Source organism: Saimiri boliviensis, chromosome 11 (assembly GCF_048565385.1).
Source record: "Saimiri boliviensis isolate mSaiBol1 chromosome 11, mSaiBol1.pri, whole genome shotgun sequence".
Lineage (NCBI taxonomy): Eukaryota > Metazoa > Chordata > Mammalia > Primates > Cebidae > Saimiri > Saimiri boliviensis.
Genome location: NC_133459.1, coordinates 102,234,553 through 102,253,658, shown reverse-complemented (window position 1 = coordinate 102,253,658; position 19,106 = coordinate 102,234,553). Strand labels below are relative to the sequence as shown.

The 19,106-nt window shown below is 43.3% G+C and overlaps 1 protein-coding gene across 3 annotated transcripts in view; it reads right to left on the bottom strand.

The window, feature by feature from the left end:
• SORT1 (sortilin 1) overlaps positions 1–19,106 on the bottom strand; it is an 82,471-nt gene that overhangs the window by 1,602 nt on the left and 61,763 nt on the right. For all 3 annotated transcript variants that reach the window (XM_039460835.2, XM_039460834.2, XM_074381299.1), the window contains exons 12-17: positions 12,427–12,529; positions 11,922–12,090; positions 10,745–10,935; positions 9,064–9,253; positions 2,858–2,974; positions 1,936–2,044 (exon numbers count right to left, since the gene is read on the bottom strand). In XM_039460835.2, the coding sequence (XP_039316769.2) occupies positions 1,936–2,044; positions 2,858–2,974; positions 9,064–9,253; positions 10,745–10,935; positions 11,922–12,090; positions 12,427–12,529 (879 nt within the window). The remainder of the gene's footprint in view (positions 1–1,935; positions 2,045–2,857; positions 2,975–9,063; positions 9,254–10,744; positions 10,936–11,921; positions 12,091–12,426; positions 12,530–19,106) is intronic.

The following is a 19,106-nucleotide window of genomic DNA, read 5'->3' as shown; positions in this document are numbered from 1 at the left end:
TCCTCTCATCTCTTTATGAATGATCTGCAGTCCTGATGCAGTTAATGATGGCTTTTTTCCAACCCCCCAAGATGAACCATCTCAGTGTTACCAGAAGAATATTATAGCTGGCATAGAGTCTTCTGAATTCTACCTGCCTTGAACCTTCAAATTTGGTGGCTTAAATGTCAAACCTACACTGGAAGCCTTGGCAACTGCCTAGACCGGGTATGACTCCTCTGCAGTACCACTGTTCACAAGTCTTGGGACTTAAGGATGGAGCAGGAAAGGGAGACTACTATAACAGTGGGCTGAATGACTCTAGAACAGGGCCATTATCTGGGAAGAAGCTGTGTCAATGCTATACCAGGTAGGCCATTATATGACACCAAGATTTATTTTTTTACTTAATTTTTGTTATGTTATTACAAATAAGCCTTGTCATATCATTGTTTGCATGTGACCTACCTGCTGGAATATGTGTTTTCAATGTATGCCATTGGAGGCAGAGCTGGATTCTGGAACAAGCTGTGTCCCTGTGGGTGGGAGTCCTGTGCAATCCCACACACAAACATTCTGATGACAGACACCAGGAGCCCAAGACAGGGGTGCACGGAAGGAGGAATTCGCCCCCTTACAAATACGCACACCCACACGCTCCTCTCCCACCATCTCCTTAATCCCACCCCTTGTCAGTCCCTCATCCCTTAGGATGGCAGTGCGCAGGGGCTGCAGGTTGTCTAGCTGGACCTCTCCTGTTATGGATTAGGAAACGGGCCTGCTGTTTAGCATCTGAAGTCATGCTGCTGGCCTAGTGCTTCTTTATCAAGAGGTTTCTTCTTTACACATCTCCAAATCCACAGGTAGTTGGATTTGGATGCAGTCTCATAACTTTTTTTTTTTTTTAATTGACACAGGATCTCGGTCTGTCACCCAGGCTGGAGTGCAGTGGTAAGACCACAACCCACTGCAGCCTTGACCTCCCAGGCTCAGGTGACTCTCCTGCCTCAGCCTCCTGAGTAGCTGGGACTACAGGCATGCACCACCACATCCAGCTACTATTTTTTTTAAAGATGGGGTTTCTCCATGTTGCCCAGGCTGGTCTCAAACTACTGGCCTCAACTGATCTGCCCACCTCAGCCTCCCAAAGTGCTGGAACTATAGAGGTGTAAGCCACTGCGCCTGACAGGTAACTTGTTCTAAATCAAAACCAGCCCATCACCATAGCTCAATTTTTCACTTTGAAGATACTTAACATGACTTGGTCAAAGATCACCCTACCTATTGCCCAGTGCTCTTCTCTTCCACACATGCACACCTCCAGGTCATGGCCCTTCACAGTCTCTTTTTTTGGATATGGAATCTTGCTCTGTGGCCCAGGCTGGAGTGTAGTGGTGGGATCTTGACTCACTGCAACTCCCACCTCTTGGGTTCACATGATTCTCCTGCTTCAGCCTCCTGAGTGACTGGGATTACAGGTGTGCACCACTACAGCCAACTAATGTTTTTAAATTTAATTTTTGTATTTTTAGTAGAGACAGGGTTTTACTCTGTTGGCCAGGCTGGTCTCGAACTCCTGACCTCAGTAATCTGCCCACGTCAGACTCCCAAAGTGCTGGTATTACAGGTGTGAGCCACTGCACCTGGCCCACAGACAAACTTTTTGGGCTTTTCTAAATGACTTTCAGCCTCAGAATTTTACACAACTGTATGATTTTAAGAATTTTATAACTTTACAGAATTCCATCCCACCACCCTCAGTAAGAAAAGAACTTTCAGTAGGGTGAGCTTATCACTGGGTTACGTGACCCATCCTTCATGCTAACAGCCACCTATATATAGGGAAGCCTGACCACTTTGTATCATTAACAAAACTCTCAATGCTTTAACTTTGATTTTTCTTGGCAGAAGACAAAATCCTATTTGTACCTGAAAACTAGACCAACTTTAACATACCTGCTTTTCCGGACTCAAAAAGTTGCTTGTACATTTCTTTTTCAAGTCTTTTACTTCTCGAACTGGATTTACCCCACCCTGGCATTTGTCACCTGGAATTTTCCGGTACCTACCAGGCAGAGAAGATTTGATAACATAAGATAAGGATGTATTCCTGGGTCCCTATTTCTTGGAAACATGACTTGAAAAGCTGCCAGAAAACTTCCCATCCTTATGTCGTCTTTCAGGTCTAGGGGGATGTCCACATGGATGTTTTGGGCGATATTCTGTGTAGTCTCAGGCCTTGAGCAAACTAAGCATCTCTGTCCCCTGCTGCCAGGAACATGCCTGTTCTTTCTACCTAAGAGGCTGTGCCAAACAAATGTGACCCCAAGAAAGCTCGTTAACATTTGGCACAAAATGGGAGGGGAGCAGCTATCAGGGGAGGGAGGTAATGAGGCCCCTTTAGAGCAGCATGTTCAATATGATAGCTACTGAAACTAAAATTGATTAAAATGAAATTTTCACTTCCTCAGTTACAACAGTGACCACAGCCATGTGTGGCTAGTGACTACCACATTGGACACAGCAAATTACATACCACTTCCATCACCAAAGAAAGTCCTATCAGACAGAGCTCTCCCTGCCTGTGTCTAAACTGCCAGATGAGCAAGCACACCCAGGCAGGGGTGCAGGACCTGGCCAAGCTTGTTCTCCCGCCCTCTGCCTCATGGTGTTGGTGGGGCTGAGTCCTCCGACACCAAGCACCTGTGGCTTACCTCTTGTAGCTGCCCCTTGAGGGAGGCCTTCATATCCTGCTGCGCCCCCACCCCCCCCAACCCCTCCAAAAAGAGTGCTCTGAAGTAGGGCTTGGATCTCAGCAGTTTTCATTCTGAACAAGGATACCTCATCTGTCATGACAAGGGAGAAAAGGCCACCTCACCCATTTGTTGTTAGGTGTTCTTCTCTTCCGTACAGACAAAACTCCAGGTCGTGGCCCTTCAGTTCTGGCTGCTCCACACAATTGGAGTCATTTTCTGGACGGTAGTAGCCAAAATCACTGCAAGAGTCAGCAAATAAAGTACCTTTCAAAGCAGCTGGAAGACAGTAAGTGACTAGCAATGAAGGGTTATGTGGGGCAGTAGATGCTTAACATTCCAGTCTTGGGTTGTTAGAAAGTGGCTCAGGAAGGCCTGTGACATCTCTGAAGGAGGTTCACTTAGGAAAACAGACAAGGAAAGGGCTTCTTTTTTTGAGATGGAGTCTCGCTCTGTCGTCCAGGCTGGAGTACAGTGGTGCCATCTCGGCTCACTGCAACCTCCACCTCTGGGGTTCAAGTGACCTTGCCTCAGCCTCCCGAGTAGATGGGATTACAGGCACGTGCCACCACACCCAGCTAATTTTTTTATTTTTAGTAGAGACGGGGTTTCACCATGTCGGTCAGGCTGGTCTCAAACTCCTGAGTTTGTGATACGCCCATCTTGGCCTCCCAAAGTGCTGGGATTACAGACACAAGCCACCGTGCCCGGCTAGAGAGAGCTTTATTGGGAAAAGCAGCTTATGGGTCTGACCTGGTGGGTGTAGGACTATCTAGGGTCCCAAGGCTGTGCACTACAGGCAGCTCAGGCACAAGGCAGGGACAGTTGCAACCTGCAGTGGGGTGGGGACCCACACAGAAACCTCAGCATCAGCAGCAGCTCTCTATTCAGGGATAGTTGGCAATTCTTTTCTCTTTTTTTGTTTTGAGACAGGGTCTCGCTCTCTTGTCCAGGCTGGAGCATAGTGGCATGAACACTGTAGTCTCAATCACCTGGGCTCAAGTGATCTTCCCACTTCAGCCTCCTAAGTAGCTGGAACCACAGGCATGCACCACCATGCTAAGCTAATTTTTTGTAAAGATGAGGTCCTGCCATATTGCTCAGGCTGGTGCTGAACTACTGGGCTCAAGTGATCTGTCCACCTCAGACTCCCAAAGTGCTGGCATCACAGGCATGAACTACTGTGCTTGGCTAATTTTTGTATTTTTTGTAAAGACAGGGTTTCACCATATTGCTCGGCCTCATCTCAAACTCCTGAGCTCAAGGGATCCACCTGCCTCAGCCTCCCAATATTTTGGCATTACAGGCATGAGTCACTGTGCCCAGCCCGAAATTCTTTTTTTTTTTTTTTTTGAGATGGAGTTTTGCTCTTGTTTCCCAGGCTGGAGTGCAATGGCGCGATCTCGGCTCACCGCAACCTCCGCCTCCCGGGTTCAGGCAATTCTCCTGCCTCAGCCTCCTGAGTAGCTGGGATTACAGGCACGTGCCACCATGCCCAGCTAATTTTTTGTATTTTTAGTAGAGACGGGGTTTCACCACGTTGACCAGGATGGTCTCGATCTCTCGACCTCGTGATCCACCCGCCTCGGCCTCCCAAAGTGCTGGGATTACAGGCTTGAGCCACCGCGCCCAGCCCCGAAATTCTTTTCTTTACCTCCAAATGTCATTATGATGTTGCCCTTGTGGTACATCACAATTTTTTTATCTTCCCCCGACTTCTGTTCCTGTTAGCATTTTTTCTTTTTTTTTTTTTTTTTTTTTGAGACGGAGTTTCGTTTCGCCCTTGTTACCCAGGCTGGAGTGCAATGGCGCGATCTTGGCTCACCGCAACCTCCGCCTCCTGGGTTCAAGCAATTCTCCTGCCTCAGCCTCCCGAGTAGCTGGGACTACAGGCGTGCGCCACCATGCCCAGCTAATTTTTTGTATTTTTAGTAGAGACGGGGTTTCACCATGTTGACTGGGATGGTCTCGATCTCTTGACCTCGTAATCCACCTGCTTCAGCCTCCCAAAGTGCTGGGATTACAGGTGTGAGCCACCGTGCCCGGCCCTGTTAGCTTCTTATATAGTCTTTGCCTCCCATTCTACTCCATCTCTCCATAGTGCCATCCACTGCTCTCCTTTTCCTGCTTTCCCCAAAGAAACAATGTCTGCTGACAATCTCCAGGCTGACTTCCCATGAGCATCCTTGCTCCCACTCCTCCAGCCTGCCCTGGGGCCTTGCTTCCCTGAGTATGAGGGGAACAATCAATCTCTCCCACTCAGCTGACAGCTTCTCCTTAGCCTGTATATGTCTTGACCTTAGAAATTATTTCCTTAACCCACCCCTCCCTTACTACCTACATTTGTCAAAAGAGTATTTTTCTACTTGTCCTATTTTATGCATTTGTTTTTTCCTCCATGCATTTTGGCTTTGACTCCCTCTGCAACTTTGAAAATGAGTGTCTGGGCTGGGTGTTGTGGCTCACACCTATAATATTAGCACTTTGGGAGGCTGAGGCAGGCAGATTACCTGAGGTCAGGAGTTCAAGACCAGCCTGGCCAAGACAGTGAAACACCGTCTGTACTAAAAATACAAACAATTAGCCGGGTGCAGTGGCATGCGCCTGTAATCCCAGCTACTTGGGAGGCTGAGGCAGGAGAATCGCTTGGACATGGGAGGCGGAGGTTGCGGTGAGCCGAGATCACACCACTGTACTCCAGCCTGGGTGACAGAGCGAGACTTCATCTCCAAGAAAAAAAAAAAAAAAAGAAAAAGAAAAGAAAAAAGAAAATGAGTGTTTGCAATGCCCCCAAGGCTCAACAATCATCAAATTCAGTGGAGTTGTCTGTGGTCACATTCCCCCAGACGACCCATTCTGCAGCATTTGACACACCGCTGTGCCCCTGCCCACCTTGGCAATGGCAAAGCTGCACTCATCTGTTTTTCTGGCCACTGCATGCTCTTCTTTTTTCATAACCCATAAATGTAGTCTTTTGCCAGGAGGTGGGGGGGAGGTAGAATGCATTCTCTTGCTTTTTCTCTCTGTTCTCCCTTAGTGATCACAATGATTTTGGGGTTCCAACTAAAATTTCCAGGTTTTACCTCTCTCAAGTTCTAATCCTATATTTCAAATACATGCTGGATATCACCACCTAAATACGCTGACGAAACCTCAAAGAAACAAGACATTTCTCCTTTGTGCCAGACTCTTCTTATCCCTTCCGTATTTGCCCATGACACTACTTCCTTCCTTAGCCTGAGCATCCTCCTTTCGGACCCTTACTTCTTTATCATGGCTACTATGACTTCCCCAGTGGCCTATCTTCCAGAACACCTTTCCTTGATCATGCTGTTGGTGTCTCTGCTTACGGCAGTCCACTGGCGTTGATGACCTGCTTCTTCCCAGATGCTCATGTTTGAATCCTACCATTTGTCAATGCTCAGCTCATACCACCTCCTCAAGAAGGCCCTCTTTGACCCACTTCCTTTCAGCTCTAGATTAAATATTCTCTTCGTTTTCTAAATCCCCGTGGCACCTGCCACCTTCTGTTTTGCAACAAATTTTCCATTATCATTTTTTTCATTGCCTGTGCACATCGGGTATTCAATGAGTATTTGGGGAATATATAGATGCCGCTTGTATTTCAAGGTTTTCCTGTTAAGTATTTAGGAGAGTGGGTATAGAGAACAAAAGATGCTGAAGATATCACCCCTCCTATAACAGGAGGAAATTCAGGTGAGAGTTTTAGGTACTCAATCCAAAAATTCTGGATTTTTGTGAGTACCCTTCTCACTCATAAAGGACCTGATTTCTAAACATGTGGGGTCTGGAGGTGAGAGGCCACCTTCACATCCCAGCTCTTCCAATTCCCATGAGCAAGTCAGTCACGTCCTCTGTGTTGTGAGGTTAAATGTAAATTGCCTAGGATAGTGCCTAGCACAGAGTTAGTGCTCAATAAATGTTAGTTGCTATCATGCTTACTACATTATTATCAAATATAATATGCTCCCCAGAAATCTGGGGCTTAAAGGAAGCAAACCTATAAATAGTAATTAAAGGGCCAGGAGTGGTAGCTCACACCTCTAATCCCAGCACTTTGGGAGGTCAAGGTGGGTGGATCACCTGAGGTCGTGAATTCGAGACCAGCCTGACCAACATGGAGAACCCTATCACTACTTAAAATACAGAATTAGCCAGGTGTGGTGGTGCATGTCTGTAATTCCAGCTACTCGGGAGGCTGAGGGAGGAGAATCACTTGAACTCGGGAGGCAGAGACTGCAGTGAGCTGAGATTCAGCCTGGGCAACAAGAGTGAAACTCCATCTTTAAAAAAAAAAAGTAATTAAAATATAGTAAGTGCTGTAATAGAACTCTGGGGGTCTAGATGAAGGAAAGCCCATCTAGTGGTGATACCTGAGCTAAGTACGAAAGGCTAAGTGGGAAGTTGCCAGACTTGGGGGTAAAGCAGGGACTGTGGAGAGACTTTGGAGCATCATGTGCAACGGCATGGAGCTCTGAAGAACCATGGCATAGCTGGAGAAGAGCAGAAGCACAGGTGAAGAGCCTGGCATACATGGAGTCCAAGATGGGAGAGAATCCTTTAGAGTATTACAGGTTCATTGATGACCTCCAGCCCTACTGGAACACCAAAGGTGATCCTTATGGAAATAGAGAAGGGAAGACCGTTGAGCAAGCCACACACAGGTGTGAGCCATGCAGGAAGAATCACACTGTGTCAGACCTGCATTTTGGTTCAACCTGTATTCTATTGTCACCTGTGGTTTGAGAGAACATCATGCGCAGGGTCATGGCTACTGTCTGCCTGCCTTCTTTGTATAAATCCTTTAGGATCTACTTTTATTTTGTGTCAGTATTTTCGTAGGTAACAAGTTCCACAGATTATATCTGTGATGTGAAGCAGTTCCACTCATTTGCCTGAAAATTACCTCATTTAAGCTATACAGGGACTCCTTGCCCTTACATAATCAAGTAACCCTATGCCAGCCAAGTAACTAATCCTTAAGCCTGGATGGTCCTGAACTCTAGGGAGTCCAATTTGATGGTCTTTAAACCTTGATGGAACCATGACTGATGTCACCTCTAGTCTTAGGACCAACCACCATCTCTCTGTCTTTATCCTTGGAGAGGATGCAAAACCTAGTGTCCCACCTGCTGAGCTCATGCTGTCAGGCTGTTTTCTTTCCTTTTTGTTTGAGATGGGGTCTTGTCATATTGCTCAGGCTGGTCTCGAACTCCTGACCTCAGGTGATGCACCCACCTAGGGCTCCCAAAGTGCTGGGTTTACAGGCATGAGCCACCGTGCCAGGTCTCAGGCTGTTTTCTCAAGTCCAATTTCCTCTTTGCTCCTCTACCACTTTTTCTGGTGTTTTTGTCTTTTCATTTTCTACAGATTTTTGCTTGTATTATTCTCTTCTTTCTTATATCACTTCTCTCCTTCCTACCACTGTCAACTCAGGATTTCTGGGGTTTGTTGCTGGTTCTGCACAATAATGAACTGTCTAATGTGATTATATTATCTGTCCAATTATTAACAATTTTGGTTTCCTTTCTCTGTGCCTCAGTTTCCTTGATAAGAAGCAGCAGTTCTATACTCATGGGGAAAAGAGTTTCAATTTTTTTGAGACAACAGTCTTGGCTGGGTGCGGTGGCTCATGCCTGTAATCCCAGCACTTTGAAAGGCCAAAGTGAGGGGATCACAAGGTCAGAAGTTCGAGACCAGCCTGGCCAATATGGTGAAACCCTGTCTCTACCAAAAATATAAAAATTACCCAGGTGCGGTGGCAGGTGCCTGTAGTCCCAGCTACTTAGGAGGCTGAGGCAGGAGAATTCCTTGAACTCGGGAGGTGGAAGTAGCAGTGAGCCGAGATCACACCACTGCACTCTAGCCTAGGTGACAGAGCAAGACTCCATCTCACAAAAAAAAAAACACAAAAAGAGTCTTGCTCTGTTGCCCAGGCTAGAGTGCAGTAACACAATCTTGGCTTATTGCAATGTTTGCCTCCCAGGTTCAAGTGATTCTTGTGTCTTAGCCACCTGAGCAGCTAGGATTACAGGCATGCATCACCATGCCTGGCTAATTTTTTTCTTTTTTTTCTTTTTTCTTTTTTTTTTTTTTTTTGTAGGGATGGGGTTTCACCATGTTGGCCAGGCTGGTCTTGAACTCCTAGCCTCAAGTGATCCATCCACCTCGGCCTCCCAAAGTGCTGGGATTACAGGTGTGAGCCACTGCACCCGGCTGGATTTTAATATTTGTTAGCCATATAAAGAAACTGTCTTTCACCTCCTCCAACAGGGAAAGGGGGACAGAGCAATCTGAGGAATGCTGATACCAGAGGAAGTCCTCCAGGGAACAGAGGCAGATGGAGGGCTGCTTGGTCACAACATAGTCTCGACCATTCTGACACACGGATGACTTGCGTAGCCGCAAAAACTGTTCTTTATAGCCCAAAATGCAGCCATCTTCATAATCTTCAGGGTCTGTGGAGTGTGCTAGCCATATGGTATAGTCTTTCTCTTCACCTAAAGGAGAGACAGACTGTTCAGGAAAGTGCACAGCACAGAACCCACCCACGGGAGGCAGCTGCCAGGCTATAGGAAGAACAAGGAGAGGGAAAGTGGGAATGTCTGACTCAACCTATTGCTTCATTTTGGAATTGCAAACGAAAAGTTACATTAGTCTAGAGCCTACTAGCAATTGCATTTCCTCCTGCCCAAAGAGTATTCTTTCCATCTCAACATCCATCTGAGGACTAGGAAAAACCCTATTTGTTTTGAAGTGGGAAGATAGATAGAAAATCTCTGAAGTTTCTTCCAAACTAAGAGGCTGCTGTCTGTGTGTCTTGCACACCTACGTCCTCAGTCAGCAGGAGCTGTCATAGGTAAGCAACCAGATATTCTCCACTCAGGGCCAGAGAGCTCTTTGTTTGGGACAAGATACTAATTAGCCAAGAGCACAGGTTCAATTTCACCATGTGTTCATCGGGGCTTAAAGCAGAAGGGAAAACATCCTCTTCTTAGACTTCTAGCTCTAGTTGACCAGTTCTCAAATGCAGATTGTTGATAAACATGGTTTCTGGCTTAGTATAGCGTATCATCTACTGGATAAACGACTCAAAGCCTGTGACCTAAAGACAGTGGATTAGGTTTTTATCCTTTGGGATATGAAGACCAGCATAGAGCCTGATAAAAAGCAGGTGCTTAACAAATCTTTTAATGACGTTAAACTTTAGGGGTAACTGGAGAAGTGCCTGCTGAGGGGAGAACTCCTAAGCCAGCTTCTGTAAAGCCTACTGAATGGATTTAGATGACAGCGACCCTCAGGCATTAAATCGATTTGAACGTCTTATGAAAAAGTAAGGTTCAAACCAAGGGTCTGCTCCCTCAGAAGTCACTGAATCAACATGCTGAGGAAATGAGCCCAGGACACAGTCTCAAAGGACCAAATTGAACTGAAGTTGAATTTGGAACTTAATGTCTGCAAACGTTAAGTCTTTTATTGCATTATGCCAACTCACAACTACAGGACATCCTTTCTCCAGTGTTTTCCTTCATCCTACTTATTTCTTAGTATAATGCCAGCACCTTTGTTTGGCACTGTCAGGGTTTGCTTGTGACACTTCGGGAACACTGTGCAATGAACACTGTGAATCCTTTTCTGAAGCTATTTTCTGGGCCTTTAATATTGCTTAATGTTGAAATGATGATATTTTGGATATATTAAGCTTATTTTATTACTATCACCTTCCTTTTCACTTTTATAATGTAGCTGACAGAATAATTTTCAGTGACATATGTGGCCCTCATATTTCTCCTGGACAGTGTTGGCACCAAGGAGGAGGCTGTTCTTCTGATGCCATTCCATTACTTAATCGCCCACACAAAACATCTGTCAATCCTTTTTCATATGCATATGTATCTGCTGATTTCAGCCAAAATAAGTCAAACCACATTGATTCTTTAGGAAAATGGGCTTACAAGTTTTTGGTAGAAAAGGTCAAAGGAGATACTCACAGTTCCTTTCCAGGATATCTTTAAAATCAATGGTGTAGGAGACCCACTGGCTGCTCAGGAAAGATTCTGTGAAGCCCCATATGCTGATATTCATGGACCTAGCTCCAGGTTCTGAAGCTAGGCCAGTGAAATAGATAGGGTCCCTGGTGAATGTGTAGGTTTGCCAGCATTGACCTTCGTCTGTGGAGAACCTGAAACCACAATTAGAGAAAGATCGTGACAGAGGATCAACGTGTACTGGGAATTCAGGAAACCACTCTGGCTGTGTGATCCCAAACCAGACAAAACCCCTTATATTTAGGTGATGGCTTATTGGCTGACAACTATTTTAACTTTTTTTTTTTTTTGAGATGGAGTCTGCTCTGTCACTAGGCTGGAGTGTAGTGGCTGCAATCTCAGCTCACTGCAACCTCCACCTCCTGGGTTCAAGCGATTCTTGTGCCTCAGCCTCCTGAGTAGCTGGGATTACAGGCACATGCCACCATATCCAGCTAATTTTTGTATTTTTAGTAGAGACAGGGTTTCACCATGTTGGCCAGGATGGTCTTGATCTCCTGACCTCGTGATCCACCTGCCAATGGAATTACAGGTGTGAGCCACTGCTCCCGGCCAACTCTTTTAACTCTTAGTGTCTGTGGTTAACAGGCTAGGGAAAAGAGATTAATTCAGAGTATGAAAGTAAATACCTTTACAGAAATTATTTCAAAGGAAAGAGAGGAGAGTGACCCAGGTAAGAACTGGGTTTTAAATTAATAAATTCAAGGCTGGATGTGGTGCATGGCCTTGAAATAAATAATAATCAATTATTCCAATTAACATTGAAATAATATTAGAGACAAGGTCTTGCTATGTTGCCCAGGCTGGTCTTGAACTCCTGGGCTCAGGTAATCCTCCTGCTTTGGCCTCCCAAAGTGATGGAATTATAGGCACTGCACCCAACCCAGAAAGAATGTTTTTGAGAAGTGACAAATTTGTTAGCTAGAGGCAATCAGAGGAAAAAGCAATGCCATTTAATCTGTGCTGCCAACTAAAATCAATCCTTTCTAGAATCTTACCTACAGCTCTGTTGAATGCAAAAATTTGAATCATGATCTGTAACATCCCCCAAGTAAACTGAAGAACATTCCCCAAATTGCCCTCTATGCAGACAGTGTGTGTGAGATGAGCTCATGCATACTTAATCACATTGATAGGACGGCTGCTGTGCTCAATGGCCACAATGATGCCTCCAGAATCCAGGATGGTGTAATAGTGGGGTCCTTCCAGCATCTTTGTCCAGGAGTAACCCCCATCATCTGAGATGTACACATCTGGAACCATCACTGAGATAGCATCCCCCACGCTACCTGCAACATAATCCGCCATCTCATCAGCACAAATAGGCAATGAAACAGAGAGGATTTACTCATGAGAGAATAATTTTGAATGAATTTATTCTGATTATTTCCCATCAAGCCTCTTTTAGTAGGAAAGAAGGCTCCCCAAAACTTGGGAGAAATTGTGTTGCTCTTTCCGATGGGAGTTGATGAAAAACCCAAAGTATTGTTATAATGTAAGAAATTCTACCAAAGGAATGTAAAAACATCCACAGTGTTTTTCTCAGAGGGTCAGAGCCTGTGGCTAAGTTTCGGTGTGCTCAGCCACTGTTCCAGCTGGAGGTGGTGAGTGTGGGAGCTCCTTACCATGAGCAATGACAATGCCTACGGCATTCGGCTCTGAGAGCGGGGCCATTGGAACATTCAGTTTCTGGGAGATGCTGTATGAAGCATGAATATGAAGGCTGCACTGTGAAGAAACAAAAGCTTGGATTAAAACCAGAGACAATTTCTTTAATCATCTTACAGAGCCCTTCCAATAAAACTTTAAGTTAACTCAGACCTAGGTAAATGTACCATCTTAACTATTTATTTCATATTTAGGTATATAGTTCAGTAGTGTTAAGTATATTCACACTGTTGTACAACAAAATCTCTAAAACTTTTTTATCTTACAAAATTCAATCACCAATTAAGCAACAGTTCCCCACTTCTTCCTCCTGCCAGCTCCTGGAAACTACCATTTTACTTTGTGTTTCTATGAATTTGGCTACTCTAGGTACCTCATATAAGTAGAATAATACAATATTTATCATTTTGTGTCTGGCTTATTGCACTTGGCATAATGTGCTCAAGGCTCATCCATGTTGTATTAATAGCTATGTCAGAATTTCTTCCTTTTAAAGGCTAGGTATTATTTATTTGTGTATGTGTGTATCTGTATTCACATACACCCCACATTTTATTTACTCATTTATCTGTCAATAGACACAAGCTGCTTCTACCTTTGGGCTACTGTGAATAATGTTGCTATGTACATGGGTGTATAAATATCTTTTTGAGACCCTGCTTTCAATTATTTTGGGTATATACCCAGAAGTGGAATTGCTAGGTATGAAAATTCTATTTTTAATTTTTTAAGGAACGACTATACTTCTTTCTGTAGCAGCTGTGCCATTTTACATTTTCTCCAACAGTGCACCAGGGATCCAATTTCCCCATATCCTTGCCAACACTTTTTAAAATAGTAGCCACCCTAAAACCACTCATTGTGGTTTTGACTTGCATTTTACTAATGATTAGTGATGCTGAGACTCTTTTTATATGCTTGTTAGTCACTTCTATATCTTTTTTGGAGAAATGTCTGTTCAAGTTCTTTGCCTATTTTTTTATTCAGGCTATTTATTTGTTGTTGAGTTGTAGCTCAGTGGCATACTCTTGATTCTGAAATGTACTAGAATATTTGGAAGCAAATATACAATTATTTCCTTACGTGTAACCTGTCTCAGTTTATTTTGGCATTACTTCAAAGCCTCTGACAAATGTTTAAAGCATGACGCTACATAAATAAACCTGATAACCACCTGATATACCTCAGACACTGTACGAGATGTGGTGGTGGTTTGAAATATCTAGTCTTGTCTTTAAGAAACCGGTGTCTTAGGCTCCAGGCCTACTCTCACAGACCCAGGCTCTAAGCCTGCCCCCAAGGTGCCATGCCCCAGGGCCCAGCCAAGTGGACCCCTGCATCAGGCCGGCCCCTGTAGGCTCTGGGTAGGGCCCATCCCTGCACCAGGTTGGCTCCTGTATATCTACTGGTGTTCTACCTACAGATCCAGATGTTCCACCCGAAGATCCACTTAAAAGGTCCACCTAGTAGATCCTACTGCCAGGCCTACCTCAGTGGACCCAGCCTCCAAGCTACCCCCAAAGACCAAGGCACCAGGCCCACCTACCTGCAGAACCTGTCAGCTGCCCCCCAAGAATCTCTGAATGAGCTACCTGGTAAGGGCTTCCCCTGCTGAAGCCATCTGTAAAGGACTATGTGTGTAAGGGGGCACACAAGCTCAAAGTAGAGATCAAAAAAAGATATTGCATACAAATGGTAGCCAAAAGAGAGCAGTGGCTGTATTTGTATCAGACAAAATAGACTTTTTTTTTTTTGAGACAGAGTTTCGCTCTTGTTACCCAGGCTGGAGTGCAATGGTGCGATCTCGGCTCACTGCAACCTCCGCCTCCTGGGTTCTGGCAATTCTCCTGCCTCAGCCTCCTGAGTAGCTGGGACTACAGGCACGCGCCAGCATGCCCAGCTAATGTTTTGTATTTTTAGTAGAGATGGGGTTTCACCATATTGACCAGGATGGTCTCGATCTCTTGACCTCGTAATCCACCTGCCTCAGCCTCCCAAAGTGCTGGGATTACAGGCTTGAGCCACCGCGCCCGGCTCAAAATAGACTTTAAGTCAAAAACTATCATAAGACATAAAGTTACTACTCAATGATAAAGGTGTCAATTCATTAAGAGCATATAACAATGGTAAATATAAATGCACTCAACATTAGAGCACCTACATGTATAAATCAAACATTAACAGAACTGAAGGAAGAGGTAGACAACAATGCAATAATAGTAAGGGACTTCAATACTGTACTTTCAACAATGGATAAATCATCCAGACAGAAAACAAATAAGGAAAGAGCAAACGTGAACAACACCATACAAAGGGACCTAACAGACATACACAGAACATTCCATACAACAGCAGCAGAACATACATTCTTGTCAAGTGCACACAGAATATTCTCCAGGATATGTTAGGCCACAAAACAAGCCTTAATAAATAGAAGACTGAAATCACCTCAAGTATCTTTTCAACTACCACATTATGAAACTAGAAATCAAAAACAGGAGGAAAATTCACATGAATATGGAAATCGAACAACATATTCTTGAACAACCAATGGGTCAAAGAAAAGGGAAATCAAAAAAAATCTTGAGACAAATGAAAAGAGAAACACAACATACCAAAACTTAAGGGATGAAGCAAAAGCAGTTCTAAGAAGAAAGTTTACGGTGATGAATTAAGAAAAAAAACATTTCAAAAATCCTAACTTTATACCCCAAGGAACTAGAAAAAGAAGAACAAACTAAGCCCAAAGTTAAGAGAAGGCAGGAAATAATAACAGAACAGAAATAAGTGAAATAGAAGTTAGAAAAATAATAGGAAAGATCAATGAAATTTGTTTTTTTTTGACAAGATAAAAAAGTGACAAACTTAATTAGAATAAGAAAAAAGAGAAGACTCAACTAAAATCAGAAATGTGAGAAGAGACATTACAACTGATAATACAGAAAAACAAAGGATCACAAAAGTCTACTATGAACAATTATACATCAACAAATTGGATAATCTAGAATATGAATGACTTTCTAGACACATACAGCCTACCAAGACTGTATCATGAAGAAGAAATAGAAGATCTGAACATACTATTAAGAGTAAGGAGGCTCCATCAGTAATCAAAAATCTCCCAACAAGAAAAGCTTAGGACCTGATGGATTCAATGGTGAATTCTAGCAAACATTTTTCAAAGAAGAATTAATACCAATCCTTCTCAAACTCTTCTAAAAATTGAAGAGAATGGAAGACTTCCAAACTCATTTTATAGGGCTGGTATTACACTGCTATCCAAACCAGACAAGGACAGTAGAAGAAAACAAAGTTACAGGTCAATATTTCAATCAGGAACAAGACAAAGATGCCCACTCTCACCACTTCTGTTCATTATAGCAACAGAAGTCCTAGCCAGAGCAATTAGGCAAGAAAAAGAAATAAAAGACATCCAAACCAGAAAGGAAGAAGTAAAATTGTCTGTCTGCAGGCAAAATAAACTTATATATAAAAATTCTTAATCTTTAAAGACTCCACCAAAAATCTGTTAAAACTAATAAACAAATTCAAAAAGTTAGATTATAAAATCAGCATATAAAAATACAATATATACTAAAAACAAACTATCCAAAAAACAAATCAAGAAAATTCCATCTACAACAGCATAAGACAAAAACTTAAAAAAAAAAACAACTTGGCCGGGCGCAGTGGCTCACGTCTGTAATCCCAGCACTTTGGGAGGCCAAGACGGGTGGATCACGAGGTCAAGAAATTGAGACCATCCTGGTCAACAAGGTGAAACCCCGTCTCTACTAAAAATACAAAAAATTAGCTGGGCATGATGGCGCGTGCCTGTAATCCCAGCTACTCCGGAGGCTGAGGCAGGAGAATTGCCTGAACCCAGGGGGCGGAGGTTGTGGTGAGCTGGGATCGAGCCATTGCACTCCAGCCTGGGTAACAAGAGCGAAACTCCATCACACACACACACACACACACACACACACACACACACACACACACACAAAACCAAACAACTTAGGAATAAATTTAACCAAGGAGGTGAAAGATTTGTATACTAAAAACTATAAAACATTGATGAAAGAAACTGAAGATGACAAAAAAAAAAAAAAAAAAAAAAGGAAATACATCCTGTGTTCCTGGATTGGAATAATTAATATTGTTAAAATGTCCATACCACCCAAAGTGATCTACAGATTCGGTGCAATGCCTACTATTTTGACTGTCTTTTTCACTATTATTTGGTTATAAATAACCCTCTTTCTGTGACAACACAGAACAATACAAAAACATATTAATTAATCAATCAGATGTTTACTGAGTACCTACTATATTTCAGGCACTGTTTTAGGTACTTGAGGTACATTAAGAACAAAACAACCAGGTGTGGTGGCTCACATCTAATCCCAGCTGGGAGGCTAAGGTGAGAGGATCATTTGAGGCCAGGAGTTCGAGACCAGTTTGGGCAACACGGCAAAAACCCATCTCTACCAAAAAATACCAAAATTAGACAGGTGTGGTGGTACATGCCTGTAGTCCTAGCTACTCCAGAGGGTGAGATGGGAGGACTGAGTGAGCCCAGGGAATTTGAGGCTGCAGTAATCTATGATTATGCCACTGGACTCCAGCCTGGGTGACAGAGTAAGACCCTGCCTCTTAAAAAAAATTTCAATGGTATTTTTCACAGAAATAGGAAAAACAATCCTAAATCTTATATGGAACCACAAAAGACCCTGAATAATCAAAGCAATCGCGAGCAAAAAGAACAAAGCTGGAGACATCATGCTACCTAATTTCAAAATATACTATAGAGCAATAGTAATCAAAATAGCATGGTACTGGCATTAAAAACACATATAGACCAATGGAACAGAATAGAGAGCACAGAAATAAATCTATGTATTGTCAACTTATCTTTGACAAAGGTGCCAAGAACACACAATGTGAAAAAGACAGGCTCTTAAATAAATGGTGCTGGGAAAACGGAATATCTATATGTAGAAGAATGAATTTCAACCCTTATTTCCTGTCTTATGCAAAAATCAACTCAAAATGTATTAGAGACATAAATGTAAGACTTGAAACTGAAAAATACTAAAAGGAAACATAGGGAAAAAAGCTTTCTTGACATTAATCTGGGCAATGGCTTTTTGGATATGACCCTAAAAGCACAGGCATCAAAAAACAAAAACAGACAAATGAGATTGCATCAAACTAAAAAGCTTCTGCAAAGCAAAGGAAACCACCAAAAGAGAGAAGAGAGACAACATATGGAATGGGAGAAGATATCTGCAAACCAAACATTTTATAAGGGGTTAATATCCAAACAAATCAATAGCAAGAAAACAAATAATCCAACTAAAAAATGGGCAAAGGATCTGCATAGCCATTTCTCAAACAAAGACATACAAATATAGCCAACAGGTATATGAAAAAATGCCCAACGTCACTAATCATGAGGGAAATACAAATAAAAATCACAACGAGATGCCATCTAACCCGAGTTAGAATGGCTATTAGCAGAGAGATAAAAGGTAAGTATTGGCAAGGACATGGAAGGAAGGGAACCCTTCTTTCCCACTGTTGGTGGGAATGTAACCTGATATAGCTACTATACTATGTAATACAGTAAGAAATTTCCCTAAAAAATGAAGGACAACAGGGCAGGACACAGTCGCTCATGCCTGTAATCCCAGCACTTTGGGAGGTGAAGGCAGGCAGATCATGAGGTCAGGAGTTTTGAGACCAGCCTGGTCAATATGGTGAAACTTCATCTCTACTAAAGACACAAAAAATTAGCTGGGTGTGGTGATGCACACTTTTAATCCCAGCTACTCCGGAGGCTAAGGCAGGAGAATCACTTGAACCCGGGAGGCTGAGGTTTCAGTGGGCTGAGATCGCTACACTGCATTCCAGCCAGCCTGGGCGAAAGGGTGAGACTGCATCTCAAAAAAAAAAAAAAAAAAAGAAAGAAATAAAGAAAAGAAAATGAAGGACAGAACTAGCAGCAATCCCACGTCTGGGTGTATATTCAAGAGAAATGAAACTGGTATGTCCAAAAGATATCTGTGCTCCCATGTCCACTGCAGAATTGTTCATAGTAGCCGAGATACAGAATCAACCTAAGTGTCCATTGATGGATGAATGGATAAAGAAAATGGAATATTATTCAGCCTTAAAAAAGAAGGAAATCCTGCCGAGCATGGTGGCTCATGCCCGTAATCCCAGCACTTCGGGAGGCCGAGGTGGGCGGATCACCTGAAGTCAGAAGTTTGAGACCAGCCTGACCAACATGGTGAAACCTTGTCTCTACTAAAAATACAAAAATTAGCTGGGCGTGGTGGCACATGCCTGTAAATCCCAACTACTCAGGATGCTGAGGCAGGAGAATCGTTTGAACTGGGGAGGCGGAGGTTGCAGTGAGCCAAGATCGCTCCACTGTACTCCAGCCTCAGTGGCAGAGTGAGACTCTGTCTCAAAAAATGAGAAGGAAATCCTATCATCTGTAAAATCACGGTGAAACTGAGAGGCATTATGTTATGTTAAGTAAAATGAGCCCAGCATAGAAAGGCAAAGACTCCATGATCTCACTTAAAAGTGGAATGTAAAACTGTCAAACTCACAGAAGCAGGGAGAA